Source organism: Cuculus canorus, chromosome 20 (assembly GCF_017976375.1).
Source record: "Cuculus canorus isolate bCucCan1 chromosome 20, bCucCan1.pri, whole genome shotgun sequence".
Classification (NCBI taxonomy): domain Eukaryota; kingdom Metazoa; phylum Chordata; class Aves; order Cuculiformes; family Cuculidae; genus Cuculus; species Cuculus canorus.
Genome location: NC_071420.1, coordinates 11,807,430 through 11,835,278, shown reverse-complemented (window position 1 = coordinate 11,835,278; position 27,849 = coordinate 11,807,430). Strand labels below are relative to the sequence as shown.

General features: G+C 49.6%; 1 protein-coding gene across 2 annotated transcripts in view; it reads right to left on the bottom strand.

The window, feature by feature from the left end:
- Positions 1–3,908: 3,908 nt before the first annotated feature.
- The window catches only part of BAZ1B (bromodomain adjacent to zinc finger domain 1B), a 46,412-nt gene continuing 22,471 nt past the window's right edge, over positions 3,909–27,849 (bottom strand). Inside the window, exons 10-20 of one of the 2 annotated variants that reach the window (XM_054084746.1) lie at positions 27,075–27,186; positions 19,757–19,855; positions 18,962–19,139; positions 17,845–18,030; positions 13,223–13,370; positions 11,429–11,576; positions 9,554–9,672; positions 6,865–7,016; positions 5,093–5,196; positions 4,209–4,525; positions 3,909–4,009 (exon numbers count right to left, since the gene is read on the bottom strand). In XM_054084746.1, coding sequence (XP_053940721.1) covers positions 3,981–4,009; positions 4,209–4,525; positions 5,093–5,196; positions 6,865–7,016; positions 9,554–9,672; positions 11,429–11,576; positions 13,223–13,370; positions 17,845–18,030; positions 18,962–19,139; positions 19,757–19,855; positions 27,075–27,186 — 1,592 coding nt within the window. In that variant the 3' untranslated portion in view covers positions 3,909–3,980. Of the gene's footprint in view, positions 4,526–5,092; positions 5,197–6,864; positions 7,017–9,553; positions 9,673–11,428; positions 11,577–13,222; positions 13,371–17,844; positions 18,031–18,961; positions 19,140–19,756; positions 19,856–27,074; positions 27,187–27,849 lie in introns of both variants that reach the window. The other variant, XM_054084745.1, reaches the window with a different exon arrangement.

Here is a 27,849-nt window from a genome sequence, read left to right as displayed (position 1 = left end):
TAAGGAATGGGTTGATGAAGTGCTTATGGACATGGTTTAAGGGAGTGTTAGGGGCGGTTGGACTCGATGATCCAGTGGGTCCTTTCCAACCTGGTGATTCTATGATTCTATGATACTGGGGAGACAGAGCCGTGCCCCAGCATGGAGCTGCTCCTGGAAGGGTTCTATGTGCGTCATGGCCACTCTCAGCTCTATGCTGGGGAGACTCAACTCTCCTCCACCTCAAGAGCATCCCTGAATCCCCTCTCCATGCTCCTTGCAGTAGCTGTGAGGGCAGCCCAATGGCTCTGCTCTGGCTGAGGCAGCCATATATGCCCCTCTCAGCTCTCTCCCCCCCGTGCAGGGCAGCCTTCGGCCTGGGCAGCGCTGAGAGGGTGACCCGTCCCAGTGCCAGCAGGAGGGATGACCGAGTCAGGGCTGCTACCAGGTCTGGGACACCCCAAGTCTTGGTCCAGCAAAAAGCATAGAGAGGGTGAGCTCAGTGCCCCACGCACTTGCTGTTATCCTGGATGTGCCCTCCTGCTTTTGAGCGGCAGAAGGAATCATGGAATGGGCTGGGCTGGAAGGGACCTCAAAGCCCATCCAGTTCCACCCTCTGCCATGGGCAGGGACACCTCCCACTGGGTCAGGGTGCTCAAAGTTCCATCCAACCTTCTCTTGAAAAGGAACGTCGCTGTGCTCTAGGAATGTGCTTTGGTTAATATTAATGATGAAGCCACAGTGGGACCAAGCTGAAGCTCCTCACGGGCTGTGCCCTGTGGCTTCTCCCGAGGCCGTGCTGGAGATCCAGATGTCCCCACGGGGGTTGTCCCAGGTCATGCCGGGAACAGCCGTGCTGGTGAACGTCCCCCAGCCCACGGTGCCAAGCTGGGCACCAGCCCCACACACTCGCCTGCAGTGTGGGGACAGCTATTTATAGCTGTGCACAGGACACTGATGCCGTGTGAGGGGCTGCTATAAAAAGCAAGTCCCCAAAAAGGTCTCAGAGCAGATGCTGGTGTGAGGTCTCCATGTTGAGGCCTGGAAATGTCCCAGCTTGAGTCACGCTCCAATTTCCCTGTTGTGTGCCCAGCTACAGCACCTCGTATGGAGAGGGAATGAGTCTTCTCCGGTGAAAGCAGCATCTCTCCATTGCCGAGAACCTTGGAATCCCTCAAATCCATCAGGGATTTCCTCTGCCTGATGGATTTGGCCTGGCCAAAGCATTCCTAGCTCAGCTCCTGAGCATGGAGGAGGATGAAGACACCCAGGCCCCTGTTACCTTGTCGGCAGCGCAGCACTGGCAAAAACAGGAAAACTTTGGCCAACAGCCTCGTTTCACCATTGTTGGATTGTACAGTGTCCTGGTTCACCTCCTACCATGGAAGCTGATGGTGTCCCCATGAGGCTGTGAGACCAGGAGGGTGGGCTGGGAGCCGTGCACAGAGGGAACGGTCCTTGCTGAGCTCTGCGCTGCAGCCAACAAGGCTATAGTTGCAAAACACCCATGAACACAACAAGGGAAGCACTGTTGATGGCATCCAGACACACAGCACTGGGGTGAAGGAGCAGAAACATTCAGCTTCTCCATCACCTCCACATATTCCCTTCCAGAGGGCTCCCTGAGTGCTGTGGCACAGGACGAGCAGCATATGGGCACCACCCAAGAGATGGGACTGAAAGGGGCAACTAGCCCAAGGACCACTGCCACAGCCCGGTGGCTCTCGCCTGCCCAGGGGCAGGAAGATACAGCCCCATCCTTTTGTCTCCAAGGGAGAGCAATCTCCAGGGCCAGCTCTGCTTGGGAAGGAGAGCTGCAAGGGCATAGCCCAGCCTGCCTGTCTACAAGAAACTTGAGGAGAGACTTTTTCCCAAGGGCCTGTAGTGGTAGGACAAGGGGAAATGGCTTTAAATCGGAAGGGGGAAGATTTAGACTGGATATTGGGAAGAAATGTTTTGCTGTGAGGGTGGGGAGGCCCTGGAACAGGTTGTCCAGAGCAGTGGTGGCTGCCCCAGCCCTGGAGGGGTTCCAGGCCAGGCTGGATGGGGCTCGGAGCCCCTGATCCAGTGGGAGGTGTCCCCGCCCATGGCAGGGAGTGGAACTCAAAGGGTTTTGAGGTCCCTTCCAACCCAAACCATTCCATGACTCCATGAAGGAAGGCAGGGCCTAGCATTGGCCCGAGCAAACCTGAGCAGCATGTGGCCTACAGGACATCTCTCCAGAGCCGTGAGCTGACCTGGCTCACTGTTCCCTTGCTCTGGGACTCCATGTTCCCCAGAAATGCAGCAACTCTACATCTGATGGAAGGCAGAGGTGAGACATCCCAGCCAGCCCCACGCAGCCACTGGCACCCACAAAGAACTCGCTGCATGCCAGCTTTACAAACACAAGTACATAATGTTTATTTTTAAGTTTCCGATTTATTACAAGTACAGCCCTTGGCAGAAACCCCCTCCCCCCCAAATGACATTTACTGTTAAAAAAAAATGTAAAGTTCAAAAGGTTTCACCAGGTGGGACCTGCAGAAAATGTTCTCTAGGAACAGGACAGAACAAAGCCTCCGCAAGGGACGTGTGAAATACAAACGCCAGTGCTATTCTGTGGGGCAGGGAGCTGAGGCTGAGGAGTGGGGAGGAGAGAAGTGGCTGTGAACCTGCCATGGACAGTCCAGGACTGAAACGAATACCTGTTATAAAAAAAACACCCTAAAAAGTTCACAAAACTATGCCATGATTTTTAATTGATGATTCTGTTCTCAGATCACAGGAGCTGCAACAGCTGCTTTTGCTTCTGTGTTCCGCACCCAGCAGAGCAGCCCCGTCTCTGGTTTGTTCCAGATTGAAGACTTCTCTAATAAAAAGTTCAAGCCCCAACTGTACGATCAAAACCAGTCATAATGGAGGGAGAGGGGATGAAAAAATGCACCCTTTTCTTAAAATAAAAGTCAGTATCTGGGGCAGCAGGACGCAGCGCTGCAGCCGAGCAGCCTCTGGGCAGGAGGGGGCTGGTGGGCGGTGCGGGACGGTTGAGCGGGAAGGCATTCAGATAAACCATCGTGAGAGCGTGGCTGGAGAAGAACTGGGAGACCTCCCACCAACGCGTATTCTCCCCGCTACCTGATCACTCCAGCTACTGTAAGAACGTGAGTTTTATGAGGGGGGACAATATAAAGCAAACACGATTTCATATAAACTGTACATGTGCCAAAGCAAGACAACGGTATCTTACAGGTGTTCTTTGTACAAGATTACAGCTAGAAACAAGCCACTTCAACTAGAAAATGAACTGGAAAAGTTACACAGACCATGTTTCTGCCGCTCCCCCATCCTGGCGCTCCCCCCAGGGCGTGCAGAAAGCCATGCTCTCCAGGATGCTTCTGGCACTCGGTTCATCCAAAAGGCTACATGGTTGTGTGCTGTTCAGGTTGAGCAGGGAAGCCAACTGCCTCCTCTTGCCGTGACCGTGGGAAGAGCTGAGCTTGGAAGATCCCTCTTCAGAGCGCAACCTCCAGAGATCGTTCCCCGAGGAGAGAGAGGGGAAAAGCAAGAGCACCTCAAAGCCAGTTGTGTTAGGATGCTGGTGAAAGCCGTATCTCCATAAATGTAAGTGCTTGCTCGCCCTATGCAGCCCATCACTGGGGGCTCACAATTAATACCATATAAATATATACATACAAGAACTTGCAGCCCATTGGCCTGATCACACCCAGTCTTTTTGGGAAGCAACCTGATCCCTCCCCGCATCAGCGCAAGGCTAGTTTCACATCACAGGCAGCAGACAGCAGAGCTCCCACCATGCTCTGGCACTGGCCACTTGCAGAAGGGAGGAAGTGGCTCATCCCAAGGAAGCTGGCAGCACCTGAGCTGGAGTAGGCTTCGTGCCCCCCTGTCCAGCCAGGCTTCGGGCAGGCCTTCCCCTTGCCCTCCCACCTTGCCCTCCTGTCAGGACAGGCTCGGCAAGAGCTTTGCAGAAGTTGTGGGAAGTAGTAAGTCATGGCTGTTCATGCCGTGGATGACCATGCACTTGATACTGTGGAAAAATTAAAACTAGGTCAGGCCAAAGGGAAGGCTGGACGAATGAAGAAGTGCCTGCTGCTTCCCAGCTCCCTCCAGACAACCCATCCTGCTGCCCAGGAAGGCCTGCTCCAGCTCTGGCTCTTCCCCTAGTCTCCCCATCCCTCATTGCTTTCTTTTCCGTCCCCGGGAATGTTCGAGGGGCTCTGACTCACTGTCCCCGTCCTGCTCCTCCAGTCCCTGGCACTTGGCAGAGAGCTTCTTGCATTTCCTGCGTGCATACGTGTGGCCAGGCAGGTGTTTGTGCACCATGTCAATCAAACACTGTTCAGTCTTCTCCAGGCAGGACAGTACGTGACTCCCATTCTGGTTGTAGCGCTCCGCATTGGAGAACACCTGCTTCATGTCAGAGAGGAACTCCTGCACTGAGCGGTAGTTGCCACAAGAATACTTGCTCTGCATAGTCTGGAAGTCCATAGGGTTGCTGATGACCTCAAAGTAATCTTCGGCTTCCTCCGTGGTCACTGGCTCCCTGCCAGATTAAGAGCCACAAGGATAGGAGGAAAATGATGGCCCCAGCCACCTAGAGCTGTAGAGGAGTGAGAATCCCACCACCCCTCTGCTCGCGCAGCCCTGACCTGCACCTCCAAGGCTGTAATAAACCCAAGCGGCACCTTGACAGCGCTACAGCTAGGACAAGCGACTGTGACACAGTGACAGTAAGGGCAGCAGCTCATTTTTCTGCCCAGAGTGCTGTGGGACTAGCATGTGGGGCAGGCAGAGCTGCCTTCTCTTAGCCACACCACCTACAGAGCACCCTGAGAACCGCAGGGGTTGCAAAAGCACCCACCCCAGTCTCTCCTCTTTGGCCCACAGCCCACCCCAGAAGCACCCCACATCTTCAGCCCAGCAGAGGACTGAGAGCGTGGGGTGGTTTCTTCTGGGACAGATTCACTCCCTTTCTTCCCATCTTGCATTTGAAACACCAGTCTCGCAGCCAGTGAGTGGATCCGTCAGGGCTGTGACACAGCCAGGCCACACTCACACCCTGCCTGGCTGGTTTTGTGCCTGTGGTGGGAGCAGCAGCCCCTGCCCTCACCTGAAAGGCCAGCTGAAGCGGTACTTGATCAGCTTGCAGAGTATCTCCTCGCACTTCTGCAGCTCGAGGCTTTGGCGGCGTGCCGTCGTCTTTGTTTGAAGGACCTGCCCGCACAAAAGATTCTGTTAAAAGGAGGGGAACCACCGCAGGCCTCGGTGTTCAGCAAACAGTTTTGAGGGCAAAGCAGCTGGTTCTTAAAAGAGCTTTTCTTTTCAGTCCTCTCGCTTACAAGCTAGCATATCAAGGGGTGGGGATGCGTAGCACTGCTGCAGAAATGAAGTTCAAGCCTTTCAAACGCAGCCTCCTTCCATGATAATCAAAAGGCAAACTGCTCTGCTGCAGGACCTTTGATGCGAACAACCAAGACACACAGTGGCAGCTTGAGTTACAGAACAGGAGCCCCATCCAGAAGCTCTGATGGGAGGAAGAGCTCACAAGCAGCCTGTCTTTTCTCTGGGGGCAGCAAGGTTTTTCAAGAGAGGTTCAAAGGCAGCATGGTCAAAACAAGCAGCCCAGGAATAAATGACAGGAAATAGAAAGTGCGAATTCCCTCCCCTGCTTTCTCCAAGCCCCTGGTGGGCAGCACGCAAGAGGCAGGGGGAGAACACACTTGTGCTGCTCTACTGGCCTTGCAGAGCCAGCTGTGCCATTTTAAATACCAAAGAGCAGCTGATGCCTTGAGCACTGTGGGCCCACATACAGCACAAGGTCAGCCGTTTGCCTGGGACCCACAGCGGCACAGGGACAGTCCCTCGGCTCCGAGCGCAGAGCTTGGGAGGCCTCACAGCTCAGGGGATGGCAGACAACGGGAAGGCTCCACAGAACTATTCCTGAGCCAGTTTCAGCCTCTTCCCAGGACAAGTGAAAGAGCCCCAGCACAGCCTTCTTCCCCAGATCAGTGTTTTATCAGAGACCCTGACCCAGCTGTTCCAGTCTGATTTGCCCTGTTGGAATCTCTCCCAGCTGGCTGTGGCAGCCCATGCTGGGCTTGCTGATTTGGTTCTCTCCAATATGGAACACAGACCAGCAAGACACTGCAGATCCACTAGCCAGCCCACCCACACCCAGCACAGGCAGCAGTGAGCCCGAAGACTGTGTTCCAGGCCGCTCAGGACACACCAGCACTGGTAGTGTCCAGTGCTCAGGGGACAGATGGCAGATGTAGCAGAGGACTGTGATGTGGCCCACAGGACAAGAGTTTCCTCACACATACCCCGTCCCTCCTCTGTACAAACAGCACAGCAAATGGCAGCTCCACTCTGCCGAGCACGCGCAGACAGGGCTGCTCTGTTCAGGAGCGTACGGTTTTATTCTTTAAATGTCAAGTGAAACCTAAACCAGCCAAATTATGTCCTGGAGGTTGGGGAGTGACCATACAGACAGCAACTGTCAGAAAACGGCCAAGGCTGTGGAGCAAGGGTCCAACATTGCTGGCATTCTCTGACCACCCAGGACCCCCCCTCAGGCACCCCACCTCTCTTGCAGAGACATATGGGTACTATTTAAAACCCTTTAACAAGCTGCAGGCTGCCTGCTACTCAAGTGGGACAATGTGTGAATGCGGCTGGGGGAAAGAAGTCTGGCATATCTGTGCTCCGTGTATAGTGGGCCCTTAAGGATGTGCCTCCTTTGTTAACCCGCCCTCAGCAGGGCCTGCATTTCACAATACAATCCCGGGTATTTCTTTGGAAAGGGGAGGGGAGAAAGCACGACACCTGTTTTGTTGATAACTCTCAATGTTAGCAGCCTCCAGTGAGCAATTTGGCTCTTACCAGCTCGTCGATGTCCGCGCCGTTGACAGCTGCAGCTCGCTGCCGTGCTCCCCGGGCAGGCTGCAGCAACTGCTTCTTCCTTTGGTGCCTCCCCTGCCTCAACGAGTACATGGCTGCGCTCTGCTTGCCCCGGGCTGCCTTCCTGGGTCGCACTGAAACACATAAGCCATGCCTTAGAGGAATGGGTTAACCTGGAGACAGAGACTGCAAGCCCTTTGCCTGGCCATACGCACCACGCAGAGCTTGGCTCACAGCTGGCAAACCTATGGACCACAGCACCACAACTGCTCTGCCAGCCTGCCCCGCTCAGCACACGTGTGTATCAGCTGTTCTCTGGATGCCTGCTCATCTCTGGAGAGGGTAATCACCTCCTGTCCAAGAAGGGGCCACTGCTGAGTAGCAACAGCCTTCTGTTAAAGTGTGGTCAAGCACACCTGCCAACAGCACCCGCAGATCCTCCAAATTCCAAGGGAGACCTGGGAGCTCCCAGCTCCTCTGCCACAGGCAGGGCTTGCCCAGGGCTGGAACAGCAAGGACCTCTGCTTGTATAGCCAAGTGCAGAGGCTCCGACACACTGACACTTGAGCGAGGACAGGGGAACTAAAGCAGGGACAGAGTTGTCTCCAACATCCTTTCTGAAAGCACCAGGAGCAGAAACTTGCAGTTTCCCCTGTTCCTTCTGCCCCTTGCTCCTCACCGGTTTGGGGATGGGTGCTTTCCCAAGCATTTGCAAGTGGCCCACACAGTGGGATAAGCCAGTTGCTAAGCCTCACTGAGAAGTGACCTGTGTACAGGGCGAGTGTCAGGTTACCGCAGCCAGGAGCTGCTCCACGTGCTGAGAGTGGGACACAATGGGATTTTATTCCCCAAGACTGGAGCTGCTGCATTACATCCCACGGAAAGGCACTTGCCTGTTGGTTAGTCTGCCTGTCAAAGCTTCACGTTGATGGAAATGCAAGCATGCTGACGCACTCCCTTGTCTTAAGTTTCTCCCATGACCCCTCTGGGTCAGGAGGAGGTGTTGCTTGTCTTCCCCAGCCAAGCTCCTTCCACCTGGTCACAAGAGCTTGAGCAAGCTGCAACCAGCACTTCCATCTGCAGCCTCTGATCCAGCCCTGTGCAATAAATCACCCTGCTGGGCCTCCCGCAGGAGGAGCGTGTGTCAGGGCAGTGGGATGATGGCCTGCTGTCGCTCTGCTTGTGTGTCAAGCGTGTGGCGTGTATTAAATATCTGACAATCCAACATTCTAGGTTCTATCCCTCAGGATAAACGCCACGAGGATTAATGGGACTTCTCTATTAAAACAAAAGTTTTCCACAGTGACCTTTCCATGTTAATGCTCTTTAAAACCAGTGGTTGCATTTAGTGCTTTATTTTTAGCGCCTGTAACCCTCTTCCGCTATTGTTTGGAAACCTTGGCTCAGCATCTGACTTGGCCAAGCAACACAGGCTGAACGCACTCCAAGTGTGGACATGGATACACTGCACAACAACAAGCAGTGCACATAGCTGGGGTATCAGTACACATCCCTGAAACGAGAATAAAGCAGGGGAATCAAGACTGATAGACCGGGATGGAAACCCTTGAAAGAACATGGGATAATCCTTTGGGTCCCACTCTCCAGATTCCACCATCTGCCCGGGTTAAGACACTCAGAAGTTAATTTTATGTTAGTCAAGGGCATTCTGACAGAAAGCAAACGCTGGCAGCGTGCCCTTCCAGGACTGATCTCCTCAGTGCATCAAGCTGCCTAAATGAGACTGAGTCAAATTCCCCTAAATACAAAGTGGATGCACATACTAAAAAGTGGTTAAATGGAGAAGCAATCATTAAGGAGTCTAGAAAATGCTCTTTTACCCCATGCAGCTGCCTAGGAATAAGCCAGATACGCATCCCAAATGGTCTCTGTATGCAATCAAAGGGTGCTGGTGGGCCAGGCCACTCTGCACCTTGAGTGCTGAGCCTGCCCACAGGGACGGGCAGAGTATGTGCTAGTCCTACTGTCTGAAAATGCCTCCCTGCTGAATCACTAGAAACCCTGCACTGAAGACGTAATGAGCTGGTGGGAAGGGAAACTGCAAGAAGCTTAAAGCTCCATAAGCATCTATTAACTGCATCCAGTTTACCAACAAAATTCTGCAGGCACAGAGCCTGCCCAGAGCAGGAGCTGGTAACACTGCTGCCTCTCGCTGCCCAGCTGCAGCCCCACTGCCTGCCCAGAGCAGGAGCTGGTAATGCTGCTGCCTCTTGCTGCCCAGCTGCAGCCCCACTCACTGCCTGCCCAGAGCAGGAGCTGGTAATGCTGCTGCCTGTCGCTGCCCAGCTGCAGCCCCACCGCCAGCCTCGTGGTGCTCCCAGTGGCCTCGGCAGTGCCCCAGGGCAGCAGCTGCTCACTGCAGTTCCCATCTTGGACCCCATCACAAAGGGACAAGAGTTCACCCCAGCTCCCCAGGTGGCACCCAGCACCACCGCAGCCTTCCCCATGACATCTCCCACTGTCTCAAGTAAGAACGTGCTCTGTGTGAGGAAAAGAATGAGAGAATCGTTTGGTCAGAAAAGATCTTTGAGATCACCAAGACCCACTACTAAGCCATAAAAGCACAAGACCCAGCTAGGATCAACACTTTGGACACAGAAGGCAGCGACTGAATATTTCCTATTTCTTTCCTACATGGTCGAAGCCTTACATTTCAGTCCAGCAACTTCATAGTCTTCTTCCTCCTCTTCTTCCTCCTCAGCATCTGGTTCATCAGAAGCTTCTTCACCTTCTGCACCTTCATCTTCAGCAGAATCCTCCGCGTAGCCCCTAGAGTGAGGCAGTTAAAGACACATGTTGTTCCAGGGGCTGGGCAGCAGAGGCCCAGTCCTTCTGTCCTGTTCATTAATGGGCAGAGCCTTACTGATCACTTTAATAAAACAAAGCTGAAGCAGCTGGCCATGTGTCAGAGTAACAAGCTGCAGCTACAGCTCAAAGGGTACTTGCAAGGCTATTGTCTGAGCATCCCCAACAGCTGAATCTGGATATTTTCTGCTGTCCTAGGCACCCTGACCACATGATAATGGGTTTTAAGACTGAGCACTGTGCAATTACTCCTCCCCAGGAGGATGTGCTGCTGTCTTACCCAAGTCTGTTTGTACCCCTGGCCTAAGGGGGTTCAAAATGGGGGCTTTTTTGGTTCTGCTAGAATATTTTCCCATTAGCTCCTTCCACTGTCACGCCACTTGCATGTGCACTACAGGGAACAGACCTCGGCCAGTATCATTCCCAGCAAAGCTTGTATTTATTTGTGAGCAGAACGTGAAGCTCCATGTGTGCCGATGTTGGGAGCCACACAGACTCCCTGTCCAGGACAGTTCCAGCTTCTCGCATGCGTCTGTTAAAGCATTCAAACTATTACAAAAACAGGAAAACAAACCAGCATGCAAAACAGAGGCAAAAGGGGACAAAGGCAAAGCTGCGGTGGGAGTCTCAGTCCTCTGGTAAAAAAGGATCTTGAGCAGTAAAAGGAATAAGAACAAGCTCCCACCATACAAGGCGGGCAAAAGAGCTTCCAGGCTGACTGCATTTTCCTGCCTCAGCCTGGAAGACCAGAGCAGAAAGCAGTGGTCTTCTACCACTTCCACACCAGTCATTGGTGTGACCCCTCGGGATGGCTCTCATCCAGGAGGCGAGCAGCTTGCAGGTGACTCTGCCCCAACACAGTAACCATGATCTCAGGGTAGAGCAGCTGTGTTGGGGCCCCGATGAGCCCCGAGGTGCTGCCCGGGGAGTCAGTAATACTTTTAAAGCCATACAGCACCTGTACAAGCTGGCACCCCTCTCATTGTGCTGCTGTGCTGGAAGGGAGGATCCGTTGACTGCTTATGCCATCCAACAGCTTCACCTGCCCGACAGGCAGGGAGGGGTGGCACAGTCACCGGCAGCAGAGGACGGACATTGTCAGACAAATACATCCTGCATACATTTAATTTCCAGCTTGCAATTCAAAAAACAATTCAATCCCTCACTGTCAGGAGGCAACTACTAATTCCTGCTGCACAGCACAACTTCCTCCTGAGATCACGCTCCCTCTGTAGCCCTATAAAGACTCCTGTCTTGTTAAGGCTTAATCAGGTGCATAAAATCAGAGTGGCATTTTGTAGCCCGATTTTCAGTAGCACAGGAGGGGCTGAGTTGCAGCCTGGAGTGGTGTCTGCTCTAACTTGAGCACAACCATAACTTTGCCCAGTGGAGGACAGGGCTTTGGCTACCCTCCCATGAAAATGCAGCACAAGAAGCTGCTCAAAGAAAATAAAGCCCTTAGCATAGCCAATTTGGTTGATGTTTTGTGTGGCAAGGAAAACATGCAAAAGTTATTTATTAAAATTCCTGAAGCTGTCACGGGCCAGCACAACACACGTGTGCTACAGTTACAGCCTGAAAAAATTGCCTTTCTATTGTTCCAGTGACACTGCGTTAACTGAGCTATTTCAAACCTTTGAAAGGGACTGTTTCAGGCTGGTTTGTCATCTCATGAAAGCGTGGCTGGAACTGTGGCGCAGAGGAAAGCAGGGTGACTCACCTGCCCCTTGAGCTGCGCCGGGCGGTAGAGGGCTGACACGCTGGGCACTGCCATTCACCATCTGGTATCTCATAGAGCGCCGGTCTCAGACAGAAGAGGTGGAAGGCTTTGTTACACTCATCACACAGGATCAGCTTGTCATCCTCACCTAGGAGAGGGCAGTTTACTTGTAACTGAGCGCCACAGCCTCACTCAACCTGAGAAGCAGAACCTGCCACAGCGCCAGAGGTCAGGACAAAGCAAGAGAGATGTAAAATACCCTCTGAGAGCTGGGAACCCTCCTGCTTAGGTTCCATTGCTGCAGCGGAAACCAGCAGCACTGAAACCAAAACAATGCCAACTCCCTTGCCCTGCAAAGATTTCATTTGAGGCAAAGGCAGAAACCTGCCAAATTGATGCCACTCAGGTTAAATCTCAAGGTAACCGTAGGGAAAAAAAATTTGCTGCAGAGATGCCCAAGAGCCCAGCAAGAAGCTCTAAATGCAGCTATTCTTATTCTAGCCTCCATCTGGTCAACCTGCACAGCATCTTCTTTCTACTTAAGAAACAAAAAAAAAGCCTACAAGGAAAATCAGTATTCGGCAGAACTGGCCTCTTTAAGTTTCTCACTGATGCAGAGAAACAGGGGGACAGCCCTGAGCCAGCTATTCCATTTACTAAGGGAAAAAAAGGAAAGCGCAGAGAGCTTGCCAGCATGCTCTTTCTCTGCTACCCCAGTTCTGAAGTTCTGTGACACTACAATCTGTTAGTCTCAGGTGAGCCCCCTCTGCCACGTGCCTCAAATCTCCTCCCAGCAGCAGACAGGACAGTTTTTGTACTGGTATCTTTGAAGCTCCACAGTTAAGAAAGATGTTGCACCTATTCAGCTCTTATTTCTTTCAAGAGGTGGATAGTATAGCCTTTTGGTAAACAAAAGGGGCCCAGCATTCCTCCCCGAGGTCTGTCTGCCCTCATTTCTCACTGGGGTTTCAGCAAATACAAAGTGAGACAAAAAACACTTGATGAGCAGAATGTACTACCAGGCTTCTTTCCTCCAGGCTCCCATCCAGAAGAGGTTATGGCAGAACAAATGCTAGCACTCCATCCCTGGGGACATCCCTGCTGCCTCCCCCTCCACCTGGAAGTCTCGAAAGCCCTTCATCTTGTAGTGCATACAGAAAAGGAGACCCCTCACCATCTTTCTGGTCACTTCCCCAGCCTCACAAAAGCAGCAGCCAAAGGCACATGGTGACATTTCTCTGCTCTCACACAAGAGGCAAAGAGTTTGCTGCTTCCAGCTCGCTCTCAAACAAGAGGCAAAGAGTTTGCTGCTTCCAGCTCACCAAGCAGATCTCCTCCCACTCTACTAGCCTCAATGTAGCATCATCCTACCTCACGGTCCCCTATTCAGCTAAAATGCATAATGACCTTCGCAACATCTCCTTGCTCGTTTCCTCTGTAAAAGGTGGCATTAACTGACAAGGCACAGAAATCCAAAGGCCATTCCGACTCAAAAATAAAACCAGGGAATGGGCAGTGGAACAAGTGTTCCCAGAAGGATTTGTAGATGACTTGTGTCCAAGTCCCAAAACACCCTGCAGCTCTGCAATGTTCTGCAAGACTCTGTACTGGTTTCGTAACAATGGTTTATTGGAGTCAAGGTCAAATGCTTCTGTGAGATCAAAGCTTCTGACTGTAAATCCCAATGTTCGACATACAGCCAGAGCGACAGACTATGAGGGCATGTTGCCTAAGCAGGGCATGGAGAGGTGACAGTGTCCAACTGTTAGGCAGGCGTAGGGCAGGAATGCATACCTTTCTTGCGACACACTTTGCATCTGGCATTCTCTGCTGACATATCCCACTTGATACAGGCATCCAGCATCCCGAGCAGCACGTGCATACGGGACAAGGTCTGGGCCTCACGGATTGCTGTCTTCCACTTCTCCATGGCTGAAGCAACCTGCAGACAGACCTAACAACTTACAACGAAGCATAGAGATACAGCTCGCTATCGTCTGAAGATGTTTTTATATCCTTTAGCTGGGGCCCTTATTAACCAAAGCTCAACTCTGTATTTCTTTCCTTCTATTCAGCCTCAGCAGCCCTATTTGTGGTTTAGCCATAACCAGCCTCACGGGATCAGACAGTGTGTTCATAACAGTAGAGCCCTTTTGCATTTCACGGCCAGGCTGAAGCAACCTACGTGAACTCCACTGCATTCTTGCTCTTAAAGTCTAACCCAAATAATCATCAGGCTAAGAAAATAAAAGGCAGAAATCTAGCACTGTAAAACGCGTGATGAAAGCAAAGAGGCAGCTGGCAAAGGCAGCCGAGTGTGGTGCTGGCAGCAGGCTGTGCTGCCCTCCAGTGGGTCGCGGAGAGGCACTCGGACCTTCAGCAAGACCTGCAAGACCAAGCAGGATTAGTAAGCCTGGTCTCCTCCTGGTCCTCTCGCTCCCTCAAGCTGCTCAGCAGCCAGAAGGGACCAGGACATCAGCGACAAGCAGCTGCTCAGCAGCCAGTAGGGACCAGGACATCAGCAACAAGCAGCGGTGGTTGCTCCACCCCTGGAGGTGTTGAAGATCACATTGGATGGGGCTTGGAGCCCCTGAGCCAGTGGGAGGTGTCCCTGCCCGTGGCAGAGGATAGAACTGGATGGGCTTTGAGGTCCCTTCCAACCCAAACCATTCCAGGATTCTATGAATCAGATTTGACAGGCAAAGTGTTTGGAGCCCCAAATACGAAACCAGCCGCTTCCCTGAGACAAGATGACCTCAGCACATGTGAAAGCCCAGAATCAGCTGTGAGGGAGGATGAAAGCATTAAACCTGTGATTTGCACCACGGCAACTGCTGGAGTCTGCACATAGTGAGCTGCCTGCGGAATCTCCACCTCACCTCTGGTGGTCCACAGCAAATCAGAAATGCACCAAAGCCGAGGAGTGATGCAGAGCCATCACACGCTCAACTCCAACTGTAATCCTCTGCTCTACAACAATGAGGTGATGGCCTAGCCATGACAGACATAATAGGACTCAAGTTAATGTTCTTCTACCCCTAAGAGAATGAAAAAACAAACAGTGAAGTGTCAGACACGAAAATCTAAACTCTGAAGCTGACAGCGATTCGGGAGCCAAACACAACCCAGCATTTCTGCAGAGTTGCACATTCTCCTCCCACTGAATGTGAGGAAGCCCAGCATATACAAGATGCTTGGAAAAACACACAAAGTGCTCTAAAATGCCAGCATCCTTGCTGCCATGGCTAGTGTGGAACCAGGATGCTGAGACAGTCAAGGCAAATGGGAACTCGCCCAGCCTGCTGCAGCGGATTACGCAGTGCTGTGCTATTTCTTTGCAGAACATTGTTGAGGTGCTCTCATACTATGTAATTGATTTTCCAAGTAACTGTTCCACAGGCTTTGCAGTTAACGCACTGGGTAACTGCTGGGCCAAGATAAATCTGCAAAAGCTGTTGGCAAGTTTTGCTTAGTTTTTTTTCTCCCAAACCCTGTGGAATGTAACAGACTTTAGCCCCGATTCCCAAGCATCTTGAGACTGTGGCATTTCAGCAGCGCCGTTATCAAGGAAGTTCAGAGCATCAACTGGGTATAACAGGAGACTGGAAAAAGAGTTACTCAAAACACCCTCCTGTTTGGAGGGAAGCAATCCAGCAGGGAAAACAAAACAACACCCCGAAAATATTAAAGGAGTGCTTTTGACTTCAGAGTGACAACAAACATCTGCTTTGCTAAAGGTGGACAAAGGACCAGCTAGAAAGGCTCTCAGCTGGCATGCAGAGACAGCAGAAATTACTCCGAACAGCTGAAGCTGCAACTGCTTTGGTGTGAAGCTGCTTTCAGAGGAATTGTCTGTAGGTAAAGGCTGACGGCCCTCGCCTTCTCTTTCTCAAATACATCTGACCAGTGAGCGGCAGGGGTGGAGACTCTACCCACGCTCTTCACAGCGCTCGGGCAGTTGTGCTGCAAGGTCATTAAAGAAGAGATCACCTATTCCCTGTCTTATCCTCGAAAAGTCCAGAGCGCTACTGCCACTGGAAACAGGAATGGTTGCACTAACACAGAGGCACGAGACTGTTCAGAAACAGCCATGGGCCAGGTCTCCAGCACACTTTCCTGCGCTTGGCAGCGTGATCTGCATCGCTGAGCCAGCAGGAACCCCTAGCACAGACAGTTGTGTCAGCACATGGGTGGCTGTTAAGCCGTAACTTGTTTTTCACAGGGAAAATGAGACATAACCACACCACAGCACTGCAGTTTTGCTTGTATAGCCCGTAAGTACATTATGCGTATCTTTCCACTAGGTCTGTGCTGTACTTTACCTACTCTGTACCCTCAGTGCAGTTCTGGCTCTGAAGATTCCATAATTCTTAGTCTATGCAGGAGATTTTTCTTTAAAAGCCTAACAGCCATTTTTTTTTCCCACTGGATAACTCCAAGATCCGGGCCACCCTTTCAAGGTCACCTATAAAGTTCTTTTGCTTTATAACAATAAAGTTCATTCTAGATAAACTGAGGTAAAAAAAACCCAAAACCAAACAAACCCCAACCCCTGATCAAACCAACTAACAAACCTCAAAACTCAACATGAAGTTGTACACTGCTTGTTCCCCCATAAAAACTCTGAGTCAGATCAAGAAAGCACCGTGCTGCATAAATAAATGCTCTAGAGACCTGAGCACAACCTAAAAGCCATCACTGCAGAGGGAGACCTGCATGATTACCCACTCTGACTGGCAACTCCACAGCCCGAAGGCTGAGCTCTACAGCGAAGGGTGCATTCGCATTAGGAAACTGAACTAGAATCCTACTGTTCCAGCCGGTGTACAGAGGAGAAAGTACCAATCAGTCACACAGAGCACTTGGTCAGACCAGGCTGCTGTGGCTGAAAGCTCTGCAGTTGCTAGAATGAACCCTGGCCTTACTGTACACCAAACAGCGCTCTGTAACCACATCATTAAGTGAGAGAACAAAGCTCTCAGGTAGAACAGAGGAACTAACCAAACGTTTATAATTAAAATGGCTCAATTTTCAGGCCCATAAAAGCTTGGGTTTGAAATTCCATACAGCTTTAGTGATCACAGTCAAATCCAGAGCTCATGCTGCTCAATAACTGTCCATTTAGACAGCATAGTAGATCTGATGTTACCCTTAAAGGATGCCCTAAGCTCTAACCCTTATGGTTACAGCTGCAAGACACACGAGTCAGGCATGATATGGCTGTAAATACAGTAAACGTGATGATCCAGGTCCTTTTTGTCCCAGACATAACTGTTTCCTACAGCTCTGTATCCTGCTGACACCTGTTAGATAAGGCAGCCTTCCACCCCCTTTGCGCTAAAGGCTGGAAGATTCAAGTCAGCAAACCTGAAATACTTCAGGACAGCTGAGGAATGTGGAAGTTTCTAGTGCCTATCCAACATCCTGCTAATGCGGCACTGCCACAGCACAGCAAAGACTTGATGTTCAAACAAGGGTCTGCGTACACCGATAGGAGCTTTAAAAAAGAAACAAACCAATCCTCTCCCTACACCAGCACCAGTAAAGCATCCAGTACTGCTTTTTTAAGTCAGGAATTTCAAATGCTTCTGCTGATCCAAATCTGATCTTCCTCATTCTGCTGAAGTCAGCAATGAAACCAGGCAGAACACTTTGAAGGAGGCAGCGGAGAAAGTCTTGGCATGGGTCACCAATGTCCCGTACACCCAGGTGCACAGGAAGCACCTCTGAGCACTAGGATCCCTCGTAGGATGAAGCACTGGGACAGCTGGACCTGCAGGCCCCTACTGAACCCTCCACAGCTCTTCTCCACCCCTGCCAAGCTTTGATTTGGAAGGCAGGGTATTTAGCCTCACAAGAGCATTTTCCTGCTGCAGGCACATAAGATTATTTGCCTAAATGTCCAGAGAAGCTGCGCACAAGGTTGGCATCGTCTGTAGGTGTCTCCATGTTGTTTCTTTTGTGTAACACTGATATCTACATGAACCGAACTCCCTCACCATCACCTCCGCACGCCTCTCCTCCTCTTTATGGATCAAAGGCACTAAGCCACCATCCATCCTCCTGGACGGACAGAACTTCTGTTAAGCTCTCTAAAAACGCTCCCTGATGTACTGTTATTAAATTAACCAACCTGTGTGAGGACTGGTATGAAGGAGATGAAACATTTGACTTGCCCTATTTTCTGTTCATAAAGAGAAAATTAACTGTAATGCCATGGTGTGATTTGGATTTTGCCAATATCTTTACTCTTCAAACCAATCAGGGAACACACAGCCCCATAATTAAAACACCCAGTGACTCTAAACCTGGAATGGGGGAGAAGCTGCTAAGGATTTAGTACCCAACAAAATGTATTGTAATTGAACTCTCAGAGCAACAACAAGACAGCAACAGAGTCCCAACATGAACAATACCTTAGCTTCTTCTGCCATTTTCTTGTCTTCATCTATCTCCTCAATCTTGGCAGCATAGTCTTCACTTTGATGTTTCCTTCTCTTCTGCTTGGGGGCCATGAAACCTTGCAGGAACTTCTTAATCACACCAGCCTGGAGCGCGATCACACACTCTCCAAAATCCTTCAGGCTCTCCAGTGAGTTTATCTGTTAGGGAGCAGATGACCGCACCACAGTCACTCTGGGTGCTGTCTGAGGTGGCTCTGTCCTGCACACAGGCACACGTGATACTCAGTGCAGCACTGTTAGCTACCACACTTGGCTGTACAACCAGCACATAACTGCTGCTCTGCTGGAATTCATCACACCTTGAAAAAAAACCCACACAAACCCACCCAAACTCCCCCCAGACCTCACACCCGTGATGACCAAGCACTAAGAAATACTTCCACTCCTTTAGCAACTTCACTTTTCCCTTCCTAACACATCTACATGGGGAAGTCTCTGCTGTGACTCAAAAGCTCAGTTTAAGCTGCATCCTCACCATTCCAAGCAAGACATCGTCATCCTTCGGCAGGAGGAGCACATGCCAGCCCAGGACTGTGTTCTCTCCCTGCACTGGGCAGCTCTATCCCCTCCTGAAGATCCTCAGCACACCAGGAATGCTCAAGTGAGTTAGGCTGAATGAGCCAAAGCACTGAAAATCCATACTTTGGCAACTTCCTTGTGCTGATGCAGGCATGAAGAGAACCTCCTTTTGGTCCTGGAGCTGGGATCCAATCATTACTCCAAGCCTAAAACGGTCCGAATTTATCAAAAACCCCTTCAAATGGAAAACTGCAGGCTTTGATTCAGAAGCTAAAAACCAGCTACAAAACATTCTGCTAATGCTCCATAAAGAAGTCCACTACCAGAGAAAAGAGACAGGACAGCTTAACATCTCGCTCCAAAGTTACGACTCACCTACACCAAAAGGACCCCAAGCCAGCAGCTGTGTAATTGAAATAATAGCACAGAGAGAGAGGATACATAACAAAACTGATCCTTTTGTCTGAGGAGACCAAAAGACTCAAGGCCTTCCACAGAAAATATCAGCTTGTATTTGTCTTGCTCAGCATTACTTTGCCTGCTCACTCACTCTTGCTTCGTATTCCGGTGTCACATCAACATATCCCAGCCCTCCTTTTTGCAGCCGAGTTGCAACCTCAATGAGATCACTTCGGAGGTAGTTCAGCAGTTCCTGGTTGCCGTCACAGGATTTGAGGCCCAGGTTCTGTTTCCGAGCCAAATGGATGGAATGTGTGATGTCTTGATACCTGGAACGTCAAAAACAACCTTTGAGTACATGTAGGCCAGTGCCATGGGAGCTGTGCGGGGCAGTAACGATACTGAGCGTGATCTACATGCTCCACCAGTGCAGAACATTCTTGGAAAGATGCTTGAAAGCACGTGGTAGTGCTGGCTTTGAACAATCCAGCACTGTCTTTGTTTCCAGCTGCGAGGAGCAATGCAAAGCCTGACAGGGAGAGCAAGAAGCAAGTTTGAGAACCAGGAGATTGGGCTGCATACAGTACCGAGGTGTCACCAATCAAACTATCTCATCTCTCTCTGGTTGCTGCTTCTCGTGCCCAAGAAGGAAAATTAGATCTGCTGTCCTCCTGTGGCTGGTAAGGATCACATCGTGGTCCTTTGCAGTTGTTTCCCTTCAAGGCCGATTTTGCTATTCCCTCTTCACAGTTTAGAGCACTGCACATCAAAAGCCAGCAGTTATTGACCAAGAGCAGCAACTTCTCATTCTCAAAACCCTTCCCTCTCCAGCACAGGTGCGAGTGAAGCGAAGCACCGAGCTCTGTTCCAGCAGTGGCCAGGCCCGCTGTACCCAGGATACACTTTGCCTTAGAGAAGGCAGCTGGGGAAAAATGAGCAGGCTCACCTCTTCTCCAAGCGCTCCTTCAGCTGACTCTCTCGTACGCCTTGGGGGTGCAGGCAACCCAGCAGCTCATCCAGATCCTTCTGACTGTCACAGAGAAACCTGAAAGACAACACGCACCAACATCAGTGAACGGATCTCTGTGGCCAGATAACTCCTTCTAAAGGGGTCACAAGAACTAGCAGGCAGGGATGATAAGTAACCTATATCCCAGCCCCACAGAACAAGGGGAAACACTGTCAATAATGCTGGTGTAAGCATCCCGACTCTGATTGGCCTTGTTTCAAAGTCCCTGAATGTAGCAAATTCCAGGGTAAGAAAAATAAAAACAAAAGAAACCTGGAACTGATTTATAGATTTTTTTTCTCCCCCTTTAAAGTGATTAAAACGCTGGTGCTAATTCACTTATCTCTCCCGAGGATTACATTCACGACGTTGCAGTCTGTTTAAGTAATCAGATGTCATTTCAGATGCACTAGAGATGACCAGGCTCTGCACTGCTGAGTGTGGCAATGTCACCAATCCTTCTGCAGAGTCTTGGGCTTCTTTTATCAACCCAGACATCCCGAGGTTAACAAAGGGTACAGCCTCGCTTGGATGCCAACTGCTGATGCTGTGGATCTGTGACAGCTCTGCCTCTGCAAACACCAAAGCCCTCCTTTCCAAGAAGCTCCCATTAACTTGAGAGCTCAAACACAGGATGTGAAAACCATATCTGTTAACTTCAAACTTTGAGGCCAGCAGTGGCCATCAGCACTGAGCTGATCTAAAAGGGGAAAATTTTTGTTGAGTTCTCCGTGCAAGGCACCATCCCTGCACAAGGCACCATATCTGCAATTCCAGAGCACAATCAAGTTTTGATGCTTTAAGACAACTTAGAACTCTGCTCTTTTCTTTTTCCAGCTCTATTCTAGGATGCCATGGAGCCACCTCATCTGATAGGGGTGGGGATTCAACCTGAGCTTCAGAGCTTAGCTAACAGCAAATGAGATTAATTACACACCTTCTAGACTAGGATTGCTCCTTAGAAGAGGGAAGTGAGGCAATAGCAAAATCAACCTTATAAGAAAACTGCAGAGGACCACGATGTGATCCTCACCAGCCACAGGGAGACTTCAGATCTAATTTTCCTTCTTGGGCATAAGCTGAGAAGAGCCAAGCAGCAACTAAGAGAGACAGAGAGAGATGCTGTTCCGGCTCCTCTCGGAATAACAGTATCCACAATGCTTATTTTACGGCAGAATTACTTACTAGATATCATATCTGAAAGAAAAATATTTCCAAATTCTAGTATGCACACATCAGGGGAAGGGCTTTACGATCTGTATTCAGTTAGTAAATTTATTACTCTAATAAAACATAGGATCGATTGTTTAAAAACAGAAGAAAAATAGGTTTCTGGCCAGTCACCTGCTTCAATATGCTCCAACCTTGCAGAGCATCCTCACCTGGCAGAGAGATCAAATCTTTTGGGCACCACTATCCTCTGCACACCCGCCCTGCAAGAAGCAGGACAGAATGGCTCCAAAGATCCTCCATCCACTGGAACCCAGCACAGGCACCACAAAAGGAGCAGCAAATAAGGTCATGGGATCCAACAGGCATTGCCACAAACCTGCAAGGAACTTGGGTCTCTTTCTTACTTTGGGTCCATTAGCTCTCCTACTGACTGCAAGGCAACTGGTATTTTTAGGTCTTTAAGGATTTCTGCTAAATAGAGAGAAACGCCTCCGGAATATTTGCTTCCAAACCCTTGGGGCAAAATCTTGGGATTGGTCCTAAACCATATTTGAGTCTAAAGAATCTGTCATAATACAGGAATGGTGCAAACCAAGCTTCGAAACAGTTGCCTTGCAGACACCCACCAGAGTAGTCCTCAGGCACACTGGGAAGGTTGCCTAGGTCAGGACGCCATGACATTAGTCACTATGGGAGATACATCATGGGATCCAGCTGGAAAAATATCTGAGAATACCATGCCTGAGCATTCATTCCCCTGTGGTTGCAAATCCAAGGCAGGAACTCCCCGCACAATTCTGTCTTATTCTAAAAAAGAAAGGGCACTAGGAACAGTTCACAAATGGCACTTGATTTTTGGGGAAAGACGTCACAGGCTACTGAAAGTAGATCTCATCTTGGTAAGAAAGCCAGGGTTAAGCCTTGGTACCACTTTATCCCTGTTGAAAAGAAAATGGGGCAAGGAAGGGAAAATGTCTGCAACTGGTACTTAGAATCATGAAGGTTGGAAAAGACCTCTAAGCTCATCCAGTCCAACCACCAGCCCTGACTGTGTCCAATTCGCTCTGAGAGTAAAAACTGGGATTTCTAGGAGAGGGAACTGTTCTACATCAGCTTGAATTCCAACACACCAAATATAAACATATCAGAGTAACTTGCGTTAGTTTGAGTGGTGACACCTTGCCCCTCGCACTCTGCGCTGCCTGAAGAAACAAAATGCACCTCCAACAAGGGCTCCATCAGGTCGAGGCCAGGAGCACGGATATAAGGCAGGGCTGGCACTTTAAATGGAGGAGGCAATAGGGCCATGAGTCTCTGGGTCTTGTTAAGAGGGAGAGGAAAGCAACGGGAGACCTGACACAGAGCTAAATAATACAATTCAGAGAGATGGAAGAGATCCCTGAGGGAGACTCAAGACCAGACAGATGTCTTCAAACTGATCTGACAATGAGAAATCCTCAAGCTTTCTACATGCCTAAGTAACAGCCTAGGTTCTTTTCTCACATTTCCAGACCTGTCAGCAATCAAACCAGGAGACAAATGGCACACGCATCAAGTCAAATGGAGCTCACAGTATTCACTCCAGCTAACTCTTCCTCCCTGTTCTCAGCCTACAGACTGCAAGGGACAGAGAGGAAGGTATAAAGCCTGGACTGCAGGCTAGGGAATGAAGAAATTAAGAGGACAACATCTAGAGAATCCCAGGATCAGTACCTGCTCTGGAGGGCTGGTGGAAAAACTCCATCTGTAAAATACAGGTGTGAAAATGGAGTCTATCAGCACCCACTCACACTGTCTGCTGAGGGGCCCTGCCATATCATAGTGTATTCCTAGTAGATGGAGAACAGGAATTACTCTGCAAAGATGCCACCATTTCCAAAATTCAACTGCTTTCTGACCAGGATGAGCAAGAAGTCTCCTGCACGCTAATGTGCACTGCAGAGGCTGTGATCGGCCTGTGTTCCTTGCAAGAAGAACCTGGGTGTCCACAGCTCACTAAGCACTATGGTAGGGACAAAACTTCTTCAGGGACCACGAGCCCAGCAGCTTTATGTGGCGAGATACTAAAGCCTCGCCTCACCATCAGTAAAAATGCTGCACCCTGTCAGAAACAGGACTGGCCCACCTGTCTGGAGAAGACAGAAGTAACCAAGCATTTATGATTCTGAATGAGAAGAGGATTCAGCCTCTACGCTTTTAGAAGAGAACACTGTGTCCTCTTCTTTTTGGGAACAAAATACTGAAAGCAGAAACCGCTTCCACAACGTAACTATTACTGCAGCTCTTGGCAGAAGTATGGAATCTTTCTCCCTTTATCAATGTCTTACCACCTCCCACCCTCAAAGGGAAAAAAGGAGCAGGACTGACACACAACCATTCATGGAGTTAATTTGATGCTCATTTGAAAGTCTCAGGGGAAAGCTAAGGATGTTACGTGCACTGGTGAGGCCGCTTGCAACCCCAAGTTAGACGTGCTACTAGGAAACAAGAGACACATAGCAAGAGATCTGTCACAAAAAAGTGAGACTTCCTATGCACCACATGCTAAAATGAGTTATAGCTGAACGAGTCCTTGTATCCAAATCACAGAGGATGCAGATATCCAAGGACTTCAGCGCGGTCTCAGGGTGCGCAAGGACGATGTGCAAAAAGCAGCTAAGGAGAAGACTCCTCCATAATCTCCTCACAGGAGTCCTTGAGATTAGAGAGATGAATGACAATGGGCACAGAGGAGAATCCTGCAACAGGAACACTGATTTCCTCGGGGGGGAAGCTGTAGTTACTGGCTACTCCCTGAAATAACTGCACTCAAGTTGTCACTTTTCTTTTTCTGGAAGCTTTCTGGTACCTGCTGACAACAGTCAGACAGGGACCTCACCAGCAGGCACCTGGCAGGTCTAGAGCTTTAAGACCAGTCTTCCAGCTGAGGAAGCTCACTGCTTGTCTGCAGGAAAGGCTTTCAGTGGCCCTGCCAGTCAGCAGGAAGAATCCACGGAGACAGCACAGAAGCAGCAAAGTTAGAAGCGGTTACATTTTCTTTGAAAACCTGCCCCTGTGCCCTCTGCTCACTTCCAGGCAGCTGGCACAGCCCCGCTATCCACATCACGTCACCTCGAGATCCTGGCAGCGCCAACCTGCCCGGTGGAACAACACACACAGGCACGACCCTCGCACGGAAAACCCATGACGCTGTGACTGTTCACAATGCTTCCTAGCAGGGACCAGAAAGGACAGAAATCAAAGATATTGAAGCATAAGAGTTAGGCAAAAAAAAACCCCAAATCCTAAACTGACCAAGCTCAGTGTCTTCTTTCTGAGTGGCAAAGGGGCAGGGCAGGGGGGCAGTGACATTCATTCAGCTTGCCCATCTGCCCGTTTGAGGACTTCCTTGTGTGCCAGAATAAGACTCTGTGCTTAATCCACGCACACATCAGCTGTAGGATCTGGAGAAGAACTTCCCTCTCTATTTCAAAACACTATTTACCAGGTTGATTTCCTGACCCTTTTTTCTGCATTGAAAACAAATTCTTTCTTCACGAGACCTCCCCATTCTCTGCTCACATCACTCTCCAGCTCTCTGCTCAATATACAAATTAGATTGCTTCTGCAATTTATTTGGTATTTCTTCGCTAATTATTCACTCACAAGAACTTCCTACTTATTGCGAGGTGGGCCCTGTAACAACAGATCTTGGGAAGCAAGACTGTTACCCTTAGTTTCACCCATAGTCTGTACTTGAGTTTATCACCCTTTTCATTTCCTTCATTTAGACTCCACGATGGTTTTAATTAGGCCTTCTTAATTCTAACAGCTTCCTTATCCTGACGTGAACCAGACTGAGACCGTTTGGTTATTGTTGCTGCTGTTTTATTTCCAAGTTTCCTCAACCCATTCTTCCAAAGGCAGGAGGCAGCACTCGCTTCAATGGTCTCGTAAGGGAGCTCTAGGATCACACCTCTGGATGCTCTGGATGTATTTGGCTGCCACTTTAAGCCCCCCCTTTTTTTTTTTAAACAAGTTTCTTAATTATTTTTGTTGCTCTCTTTAAAAAAGGTGAATACTGCGTGTTACAGTCACGTTATACAGAAGTAACAGACTAGATTTCAGTCCTGCGAGTGTACAGGACCCTGTTCAAGGAGCTGCTCCTCTGGGCTGTGCAACTCATTCCTCTATGAAGCACTCCTCCTTCTGTAACCACTCTGATCTCTCTCGGGGTGTCCTTGAGAGCTGCCAGACCGACTGAGCAATTCAACACTGCAACATCGAACACTACACTTTGTGCAGTTAGGCCCGCAGTTACAAGTCACACCAATTCTGTGTTACTTAACTCGTCCAATCTGACTCCACATTGTCTTCAGTTAAGGCAATAAGAACTACTCATCTAAGCTATTGTTTTCTTTACAGTCCTTCAGCTGGCACACATCTTGCCATCTCTGCTAAACGAAGATCAAGTATTATAGAAGGCAGTTAAAATGCAGAGAGGGCTCCCTTCTGGATTGCACTGTTCTCTACAATCTCTTGTCGAGCACCCGTTCCCCAGGAAAGCCCAACTGCTTGTGTTTTGGCCACATGACGAGATGTGCAAAGGACTCGACAGAGAAAGGGGTGGAGAAATGCACAGAGTAAACGCAGACAGAGGAAACTGCTATCTCCTGTGCCCTGCTATCCATGAAAGAGAAGGGGCAGAGCAATGCCAAGAGTCAGCACTTGATGGGGATGTTCAGATGAGTCAGGACACCCACACATTTCAGTCTCTAGACAGTTCCTGGTGGGGAAACAGGAACATCACTAGTAAAACAGTTCTGACATGCAGCTTCGGAGATAAGCTCACAAACGGTGATAGTTATCAAAGACCAAAAAAAGCTGCTGATGTGTCAGCAGTGGAAGATGTGGTGGAAAAGCCACTGCTAACAGGGGAGCTGCAGGAGACGGCACTTTGTGACAGTTACTCCTCAGGGTTATCTAAAAGATGCAGCCACTTGCAGGCAGTTCAGCAGGCAAAGATGTAGCCAGTATTCTCTGCTGTAGGGACACTGCTGATCACTCCATGCCAGATAGCAACAGCCGATGGAGCTTTACCTTTAAGGATAAAAGACATTGGTGGGGGTCAATTACCAGAGCGAGTCACAAACAAACATTCTCAGAGGTAGAATGTTTAGATTTTATCCACTTTGAAGACACTTTGGTAGCTACTGCTCAGCACTGGGAAGTATTAAAACTGATAACAGGCTGTCAACATGGAAGGATTATCACAGAATCACAAGGTTGGAAAGGACCCATTGGATCATCGAGTCCAACCATTCCTAACACTCCCTAAACCATGTCCCTAAGCACTTCATCCACCCGTTCCTTAAACACCTCCAGGGAAGGCGACTCGACCACCTCCCTGGGCAGCTGTTCCAGTACCCAATGACTCTTACTGTGAAGAATTTTTTTCTGATATCCATTATCAGCAGGAACAAATCAATGCCATGATGTGGTGCTAAAGGAGAACAAGTGGACACCACCATGGTCTGCTGCGAAGCCAAGGAAGAAGAGACTGATGAGGAGCTGGGGAATGGCTTTGCACGTCTCACACAGCAGAGCACCACACAGCGTGTGGCCTGGCTCCAGAGATCACAATGAAGACTTCTATTTCCTATGCTCCAGGACCACATGTGCCACAATTCAGGTGTGCCAAGATGAACCACGAGGGAAAACCCAGTCACTTAGCAAGGGCATTGCTCTCCTCCTCCTTTTTTTGTCACAGCAAAGCAATTCTTTTAAACTAACAATTCTTCTGAATATAAAATATTTTAAAAGTAATACATCAAAATAGTGTTTTAGTAGCTTAATTTATACAGGCTTTAAATCTGATTGATCAGACTGATTACAATGGTTCCCCTGGCTCTTGGACTGGCTGCCCTATTAGTCATTCACTATCAGTAATTAATATCAGAGGCCTGAAGAGCTCCTAAACTAATCCCACTGTTCAGCACTGAAAGAGTAACAGACATAGAGTAGGGTCTATCAAACACAATCCCTGTCCAGTTTCCTTGGCCTCCACGCCACGAGTACTTTGCAGCTACAAAGCAGGCGTTACCATAAGTTCTGTCCCTGCTTGGGCACAGTGGTCTCAGCGGGAAGGTCTGTGGCATGCACCGATCGGTGCAGCTTGCTCACCCTGCCGTCAGCAGCCGCACTCTTCCGCTTGTCTGCAAAAGAAAAGCACAATCTCAAATGTCTCTTCATTCACCTTCTTCCCTGGTGAGCATTTTGAATTTGCAAAACCCATCTCCAGTTACGCGTTGATCTTCAGCATCCAGGCCAGTAATGCATCTGTCAGGGAACACAAACCCAGCGCTGCCAGCTGCTGAAGCTCATGGGAGATTTACAGAAACACATACCAAAAACAGAGGTTTTCAAAGGAATTGCTGCATCATAAAGCGCACACACACAGTGAACAAAAAGCATTCCTACTTTTTCAAATACATAAAGCTAGTTTCACTCTTTAGCTCTATATTAAGACTTTTAGAACTGAGTGAGTTATAAATAGGATGTGCTTCTATTTCTGAGCATTGCAGACAAGCTGACATGAGTTTAAAGTTCTGCTCATTTAAACTGGTGCTTCTTTGGTTTCAAATGGAATGCGCTGAACTGTTGCACACCAGCTGGAGGAATCTACAGGCAGCACCTGAGAAACAAAAGCAGCTGGAATGGAACTGGTGTGCACGACCACGGCTGGTATTTCATAGAATCATAGAAGTTTGGATTGGAAGGGACCTCAAAGCCCATCCAGTTCCACCCCCTGTCATGGGGCGGGACACCACTCGCTGGATCAGAGGCTCCCCATCCAACCTGGCCTGGAACACCGCTCC